Source organism: Mustela putorius, unplaced genomic scaffold (genome assembly GCF_011764305.1).
Source record: "Mustela putorius furo isolate JIRA1106 unplaced genomic scaffold, ASM1176430v1.1 tig00004039_pilon_pilon_pilon, whole genome shotgun sequence".
NCBI lineage: Eukaryota > Metazoa > Chordata > Mammalia > Carnivora > Mustelidae > Mustela > Mustela putorius.
In genome coordinates, this window is record NW_025422174.1 from 1,108,305 (window position 1) to 1,115,802 (window position 7,498).

Genomic DNA, 7,498 nt, shown 5'->3' on the forward strand with positions numbered 1-7,498 from the left:
AGTGGTTACCCGGCCGGTTGCCCGGGTAACGCGGGGCCTGGCACGCGTGGGCTCCCTCGGGCTGGCCGGGGGGGCGGGAGGCGAGCGAGGGGCGGGGGCGGTGCGTGGCGGCAGCGGAGCGTAGGGGAGGGGACGCGCAGAGGGGAGGGGAGCCCCGCCGCCTCCCTCCGCTCGCGGACTCGCTCCCTCCCGGGCTGCGGCTGCTGCAGCGGGGCGGCGGTGGCGGCAGCCGCGGGAGCAGTCTGGAGGCCGGCGTCGAGGTGAGACGGGGATGGACCGAGGCTGCGGGCAGGACTGTGCGCGGACGGACGGCGGACGCCGGGAGGGCTGCACCGGAATGCGGGCGCCCGGCGGACCGGGTGCTGGTGCCGGGCGCGCCACGCCAATGCGAGGAGGAGGCGCCTCCTCCTTCCCCCGGGGGCGAGGGAATCCCTGCGCGAGGGGCTGAGAAGGGGCTCGGAGGGACGAGCCCAGGTGCCCTGGGCGGGGCGGGGCGGGGCGGGGGCGCTGCGCCCCAGACGCGCAGTGGGAATGCTGCACCGGCGGGGCGCCCCGGGAGGAAGGGAGGACGCAGAGGGAGTGGGACGTGCGTACCGGGCCTCTGCCCAGTGAGCCTGCCTGCCTGCGGGAGTGTGCGAGCGCCTGCACGGCTTGTTGATTTCGGGGTGCTGGGGCATCTGCTGGGATCTCGGAGTCTGGATCTTGCCGGGCGGGCCCAGGGAGAGAGCCTGGGAGAGTCCTGTTTACAAAAGGGTTAATCTTCCCAGGGCTCTCGGAGCAGAAGACTTTGAGCAGGGCACTCCTCCCCAGGGATGTCCCACCCCAAGGCAAAGGAAACCCCAACTTTTCTTCCTCTCCCCAGAGGCAGCCCAACGCTGGCCCTAAGACAGGAGCAGATCCGTCTCCAGCTGCAGTGACGGGCGCCACGGCTTTCCTCCTCACCACACCTGTCTCCTCCTCTTTCAGGATTCTGCGGTCTCCGCTGCTCCAGCCGCTCCATCGAGGTCCTCTCCCCTGTCCCCTCTCCCCTCTCAAGATGGCAGCCAGCGGTTCTGAGGGCTCGGAGGTGAAGGGGGTAGAAGAGGGTCCCCAAACCCAAGGAGAAGGGCCTGGCCATTCTGAAGGCAAAACTGGCCCTCTCCAGGCCCCAGCTGGGGTCCCAGATGAGCCAGAGGCCCTGCAGCCAGGCCCAGACATCGCGGGGGCCCCTGTGGACTCAGAAGCCAAAGCTGGGCTGGCTCCAGCAACCACAGAGACCCCAGCTGGGGCCCCAGAAACAGCCCAGGCCAAAGACCTCAGCTCGAGTCCAGGAGGGGAGCCAGATGCCAACCCCAGCCCCGAAGAAGCATGCCAAGAGCCAGCACCCAAACCGTTAGAAGAGAATAAAGAGGTCACTGCAGACCAGGGGTCCGATCTGGGGTCCGGAGCCCCACCTGAGCCAGCCTCGGAGCCTGCTCCCCAGTCGGACCCGCAGTCAGACCTTCAGCCAGACTGCCAGCCAGGTTCCCAGCCCACCCCCAAGTCAGCTCTTCAGCCAGAGCCCCCTACCCAGGAGGACCCCACCCCTGAGGTCCTGACTGAGTACGCGGGGGAAAAGCAGGAGAACGGGGCAGTGGTTCCCCTGCAGGCTGGTGGCGGGGAAGAGGGCCCAGCCCCGCAGCCTCACTCGCCACCCTCCACCAAAACCCATCCAGCCAACGGGGCTCCTCCCCGAGTGCTACAGCAGTTGGTGGAGGAGGACCGACTAGGAAGGGCTCACAGTGGGCATCCCGGATCTCCCCGAGGTAGCCTGAGCCGCCACCCCAGCTCCCAGCTGGCAGGGTCTGGGGTGGAGGGGGGCGAAGGCACCCAGAAACCTCGGGACTACATCATCCTCGCCATCTTGTCCTGCTTCTGCCCCATGTGGCCTGTCAACATCGTGGCCTTCGCTTATGCTGTTATGGTGAGCCCCCTGGGACCCCGGCCCAGGTCTGCTGTGGCTGCCAGTTTCCTGCCACCACTGGGACTGCACCCCAGGAGTAGTACCTTGCTTTCCCTCTCTTCTCTGCATGGATCTCCCTTCCCAAGTATGGGGTCTTTTCTGGCCTCCCCCTGGGACCTTCCCTTCGGAGCCACCGCTGCCCTAGCCCATCAGGTGGGAGGGCGGGCAGGACAGGTTTCACGCCGCCTTGCTGACCTGTGCCCTCCCCCCACTTGCCTCTCCAACCCTCTTTCCCCCCTCGAACCACTGTCCATGGGGCCTGCCTGTCTCCTTGGGACAACTCTTTCACCTGAACCCTGCTGGGCTGCCGTCTCCTGACCTGGGCCCATGGTGCCGCACCCCTCACCCGCACCCCAGTCCCGGAACAGCCTGCAGCAGGGGGACGTGGATGGGGCCCAGCGTCTGGGCCGCGTGGCCAAGCTCTTAAGCATCGTGGCGCTGGTAGGGGGGGTCCTCATCATCATCGCCTCCTGCGTCATCAACTTGGGCGGTGAGTGGGGGTCTGGGACCGGCCGGGAGGAATGGAAGGTGGGCAGGGGCAGCCTTACTAACCCCTGCCCCTGCTCTCTCCTGTCTGTGCTCCCTACTTCTCCTTTGTCTGTCCTTGTTCTACCCCCACCGTCTGTCTGTCCCTCCCTCTCCTCTCCCACAGTGTATAAGTGAGGGGCTCTGCCCGCATTCCAAGACTTTTCTTCCTGTTGGGAGCTGCCTTGGGCCCATCCTCCCCTGGGGGGAGCCCAATGGATGGCCCAGGCCCGCACCCATAGGGACCAAGAGAGCCTGAGCGGCCTTGTTTACAGCTCCTTTCCTGCTCCTGCATCCTGCCAGGCTCCTGTGCCAACCGTAGGCCTCTCTTCTCCCTGCACTTCTGCCTGCACCCCCCCAGCCTCGTGGCCTCCCTATCCCTGCACTTCTGGAAACCGCCCTGACCTGAACATCTCCCGGACTCTCTGCTCGCAGCCTTCCTGCACTCCTCCCGACTTCCCCAATCCCTGCGCCCCAGCCCCGGTGGCCCCCTTTCAACTTTCACTGTCTGGGCACCTTCCCCCCCATTCCTTTCTTCCTTCTCCCCTTTATCATCTCCCCTTCCCCCTCCACACCCTCTGCCCCCTTCCTCTTCCTGCCTTCTCTGGAGCCTCAGCATCCTCTCCTCCTCCCTCCCGCCACCGATCTCTCTGCAAAAACTCCAGCACTTACTAGATCAGGATGGGGAGGGGGCGATGTCAGGGGAGGGCTCCTCAGCCCGCTTCCAACTATTTTCTGCTGGGACCACCCAGGTCCTGACGCCCCCAGGGCGCCTCTGGGTCGCAGAGCTGGCAAGCCAGGCCTTGTCTGGGGACTTGGGCGGGGTGTCGCGCCCGGTGGCTAGCTGTTGAGGGCATGCACCGGGGAGGAGGAAGGGGCGCAGGGGCGCGGCTGTTGACCCTTTCTGATTAGCCCGAGCCGACCTGCCCCACTTGGGCTTTTAAACCGGCTCAGCGAGTTTCTTAAAGGCGTCGGGGCTGGGGTCATTGACGTGCTTTGTAACGAAAGAACCCCGAAATAGGACCAAAGCTCCCGCATGCAGGGAGCGAGTGAGGGGCGGGGAACTCTCTAATTATTTTCCCAGAGGACGAGGGAGATGTGAGGGAGATTTGTTGCACGCGACAGTCCGCTAGGGAGGCGGGGACTGAGCTACGACGCGGCTCGGAGTTGGCGGGTTTTGTTTTCTAAAAAATAAAAATAAATAAATTAAAAAAATTTAAAAAGAGAAAGAAAAAAAAAAGGCGTGGGGAGGGAAAAAAAAACCTAAAAGTCTTTAAAAAAAAAAAGGATACATCAAACAGATTATCCCTTTTTGTATGCCGGATGCTGCATGAGTCTGAAACACCAATAAACGGAGACTGCATGAGACTCGCCTCCTGCCTCAGTTGGTCCTTCCGTCTGTCCGCCGCCGGGTCCCGCGGTCCTGCCCTCTTTCGGGCGGACTCGACTGGGTGTATGCGCATGCGCCCTCCCGGTGGCCATCTTTACTGTGGGCCGAAGCCCGTTGCGTCCGAGCCTACCTGCGCATGTGCAATCTTCCCCACGCTTCCTTTTTCCAAGTAGCTTCGGCTGGAGCGGAGCCTTCCGCGCCCTCTCTGTGCGCTTGCGCACTGTGACCCTGCGCAGCGCGGGAGGCGGGTCTTCGCTCCAGGTGCGGACGGCGGCTGGGGCGGCCGAACGGCGAGGTGCGGGCTAGGGCGCCCGGTGCAGGGGCGGAGAGGGGCAGGGGGACGGCGAGAGGAGCGGCCCCGCCCCTCTCCGGCCCGGAAAGCGGTGTCCGCTGCTCCCTGGGAGGGGACTCAGCGCCACCTCCTGGGGGCCGGCGGCCTCGTCGCTGGGGCGGCTGCTGGAGCCTGCTTGGTTGCAGACGCTCCCTGAGCTTCTGGGGAGCCCCATCCCGGGGGGAGGGGCACGGGGGACCCCCCCAGCTTGTCCTCCTGCGTATCCTGTCATCGCAGGGCCCCTCCCCAGTAGCCTATGTCCCTCGTTCGTGGTCATGGAGACGTGTCGGCCACCGCGGCGGTGCCTCTGTCTGAAGAAGGGGAAGTGACCTCCGGCCTCCAGGCTCTGGCCGTGGAGGATCCTGGAGGCTCCTCGGCTCCGGCCAGGAAAGCCGAGGAAGAGGGGGACGGAGGCCGGGCGGAGACGGAGCATGCGGGGTCCGGGGCGGAGGAGATGCCGGGAGCAGCCCCCGGCGCGGAAGGGGAGGCGCCCGCCCCGGGAGAACCCGAGGACTGGTGCGTGCCCTGCAGCGATGAGGAGGTGGAGCTCCCCGCCGACGGGCAGGCCTGGATGCCTCCGCCCTCAGAGATCCAGCGGCTCTACGAACTTCTGGCTGCCCACGGGACCCTGGAGCTGCAGGCGGAAATCCTGCCCCGCCGGCCACCCACCCCTGAGGCCCAGAGCGAAGAGGAGAGATCCGATGAGGAGCCCGAGGCCAAAGAGGAGGAGGAGGAGAAGTGAGGGCGCACCCTTGCACCCCGTTCCTGGGCTCGCTCCCTTGGTGCCAGAGATAAATGGGGAGGGGAGGTGGGCCCCTGGAGCATGGAAAGTGAAGGGCTGGAAGGGGGCGGGGAGACCCGCGGGCTGGGGTGTTTGGGGAAACCACCTTCAGCCTTCCATTTCTGTCCACCCGTCCCAGACCGCACATGCCTACGGAATTTGACTTTGACGATGAGCCAATGACCCCGAAGGACTCCCTGATTGACCGCAGACGCACCCCAGGTACAGACATGGGGGAGAGGCGGGGGGGGGGGCGGTGAAGGACCTCTAATCCCACTGACTGAAGGTGACTCCCTAAAAGAGGCCTGTGCTTGGTGCTTTGGGAGCTGCGCAGCTTGTGGTGGTAGCAGAGAGCATCCCCCAGTGGTGCCATGGTACCAGCTTGGAGCGGTCCCCTGTCTTCCTGTCCGAGACTTGCACAGGTGACCCTGTCAGGCTTCCCATTGCTTTCATCTTCATCTCCCCTAGAAGGTCAAGTCTTCCTGGTCATTCCTTATTATTTAGATCCTCATTCCCATATTGTTGGGGGACCCAACGGCCTTCCTGGAAGCTACCCTGGAGCCGTTCTTGATTTCTTTTTCTCTCATCCCAACATCCAGTAGTAGCGAATCCTGTTCGTTCTGCCTCCACGTTTCCAAGCTCAGCTGCTGCTCTCCACCTTCCACCCCACACCCTCATCCAAGCCATTATTTCTCTCTCTCATTTATTCATTCACTTACTTATTTTTTACGGAAGCCATACCTGTGCATCTGATTGGGGGGCGGGGCGGGGAGGCAGAGGGCAGAGAATCTTAAGCACAAGCAGACTCCACTCCCAGCACAGAGCCCAACTTGAGGCTCAATCTCACGACCCCAAGGTCACGACTGGAGCCGAAATCAAAAGTTGGAAGCCCACCGACTGAGTCACCTAGGCGCCCCAAGCCATCTCTTTTGCCTGGATATTTGTGGTGGCACCTAACTAGTCTCCCTGCTTCCATTCTCAGCAACCAGAATGATCCTTTGAAAATATAAATCACGACGCTTCTCTGTTTAAAACCCTCCAAAGGATTCCGTTGTTGGGGGAAGTATCATGTCAAGAGAATCCAAACACCACTACTTCCCCTGACTGTCCAGCCCCCCAGGGTTTCCAGAGACATTTATTTCCATTTAAACTAAGAGATCCAAACCTCTCATCATGGTCTCTAAGTCCTTTCTTTCTTTCTTTTTTTTAAGACTATTTATTTATTTGACACAGAGAGAGATCACAAGTAGGCAGAGAGCGAGGAAGAAGCAGGCCCCCCGGCTGAGCAGAGAGCCCAATGCGGGACTTGATCCCAGGACCCTGAGATCATGACCTGAGCCCAAGGCAGCGGTTCAACCCACTGAGCCACCCAGGCGCCCTCTAAGTCATTTCTTTAACTCTATATTTCTGTCTTCCCGCTACCCCCTAGTTCCCTATACTCTTCTTGGAACAGACCTCTCTGTTCCTGCCTCAGGGCCTTTGCACTTGCTTGTCGGCCTGCCTGGATGTCTTTACCCTGGTCTTCACATTACGAGCCTCTTCTCATAGTTCATAGTTCAGACCTTCACTTCCTACCTCATCTGAGGCCCAGCCCCAAACCTCAGGGCCTCCATGACAGAGGCCAGGAAATCTGTATGTTTAATGAGCTCCCCAAGTAGTAACATTTAGGCAGGTCTGACGCACAGCGCCTCACTCCCATCCACACTTCCTACCTTCCTTTTCTCCAGGAAGCTCTGCCCGGAGCCAGAAACGGGAGGCCCGCCTGGACAAGGTTCTCTCAGACATGAAGCGACACAAGAAGCTGGAGGAGCAGATCCTTCGTACTGGCAGGGACGTGTTCAGCCTGGACTCCGAGGACCCCAGCCCCACCAGCCCCCCACTCCGGTCCTCCGGGAGCACGCTGTTCCCCCGGCAGCGGAAATACTGAGTGCTGCCGCCGCCTTTAGGGTGCACAGCGTTTGCCGTCTGGGGTCCTTCCCTAACCCCGGGCGCTGGACACTGGGCCAGGAGAGAGAGAGGAGGAGAGAGGAGAGCCTTCCACGCCCCCAGCACGGCCCCGTGCCAGAAAGAGAACGCGTGTGCGCCTATTAACGTGCTTTCTGTGAAACCTCTCTTCCGAGACCTGAACTGAATTTTCTGAATCCAACATTAAAAAAACGCTAAGTGATCTTCTCTTCGGGGTGGGCTGCTGCGGAAGCGCGGTCCGTCGCGGAGGGGCGGGTCCGGGCCACCCGACGGGGAAGTTGAAATTCAAGCCACGTGGGGCGGAGGCGAACCCCGGCAGCACCTGTCCCCCTCCGGCAGCACCTGTCCCCCTCCGGCAGCACCTGTCCCCCTCCGCCCCGGGTCGGGCCCCCTGGCCCTTCGCAGCTGGCTGCGCGGCGGGGGCCTCCCGAGGCCCGAGCGGCAGCGCCCTCAGCTGCGGGAGACGCGCGGAGGCCCAGCTGCGAGGGCCCTTTAAATGGCCAAGCCCCTCCCCTGGGCGGCTGC

General features: G+C 62.7%; 2 protein-coding genes across 3 annotated transcripts; both read left to right on the forward strand.

The window, feature by feature from the left end:
• Positions 1 to 152: 152 nt before the first annotated feature.
• On the forward strand, positions 153 to 3,879 carry PRRT2 (proline rich transmembrane protein 2). The gene is made up of 4 exons (XM_004773903.2): positions 153 to 260; positions 967 to 1,942; positions 2,339 to 2,471; positions 2,634 to 3,879. Exons 2-4 carry the CDS (start codon positions 1,037 to 1,039, stop codon positions 2,642 to 2,644), a joined length of 1,050 nt encoding a protein of 349 aa, XP_004773960.1. The 5' UTR covers positions 153 to 260; positions 967 to 1,036; the 3' UTR covers positions 2,645 to 3,879.
• Positions 3,880 to 4,048: 169 nt separating this feature from the next.
• Positions 4,049 to 7,175, forward strand: PAGR1 (PAXIP1 associated glutamate rich protein 1). 2 transcript variants are annotated; one of them, XM_004773908.3, is made up of 4 exons: positions 4,049 to 4,157; positions 4,465 to 4,965; positions 5,148 to 5,230; positions 6,736 to 7,175. In XM_004773908.3, exons 2-4 carry the CDS (start codon positions 4,484 to 4,486, stop codon positions 6,933 to 6,935), a joined length of 765 nt encoding a protein of 254 aa, XP_004773965.1. In that variant the 5' UTR covers positions 4,049 to 4,157; positions 4,465 to 4,483; the 3' UTR covers positions 6,936 to 7,175. The 2 variants fall into 2 exon arrangements, with proteins under 2 accessions (XP_004773965.1, XP_004773966.1); XM_004773909.3 differs by having other exon boundaries at positions 4,054 to 4,191.
• Positions 7,176 to 7,498: the final 323 nt, after the last annotated feature.

Excerpts from the sequence above, each read along its gene's own strand:
- PRRT2 (XM_004773903.2), top strand. The coding sequence starts at position 1,037 with ATGGCAGCCAGCGGTTCTGAGGGCTCGGAGGTGAAGGGGGTAGAAGAG. Across the intron at positions 1,943-2,338 it reads CCTTCGCTTATGCTGTTATG|TCCCGGAACAGCCTGCAGCA; the intron begins GTGAGCCCCCTG and ends CCCGCACCCCAG.
- PAGR1 (XM_004773908.3), top strand. The coding sequence starts at position 4,484 with ATGTCCCTCGTTCGTGGTCATGGAGACGTGTCGGCCACCGCGGCGGTG. Across the intron at positions 4,966-5,147 it reads AAAGAGGAGGAGGAGGAGAA|ACCGCACATGCCTACGGAAT; the intron begins GTGAGGGCGCAC and ends CACCCGTCCCAG. Across the intron at positions 5,231-6,735 it reads TGACCGCAGACGCACCCCAG|GAAGCTCTGCCCGGAGCCAG; the intron begins GTACAGACATGG and ends CCTTTTCTCCAG.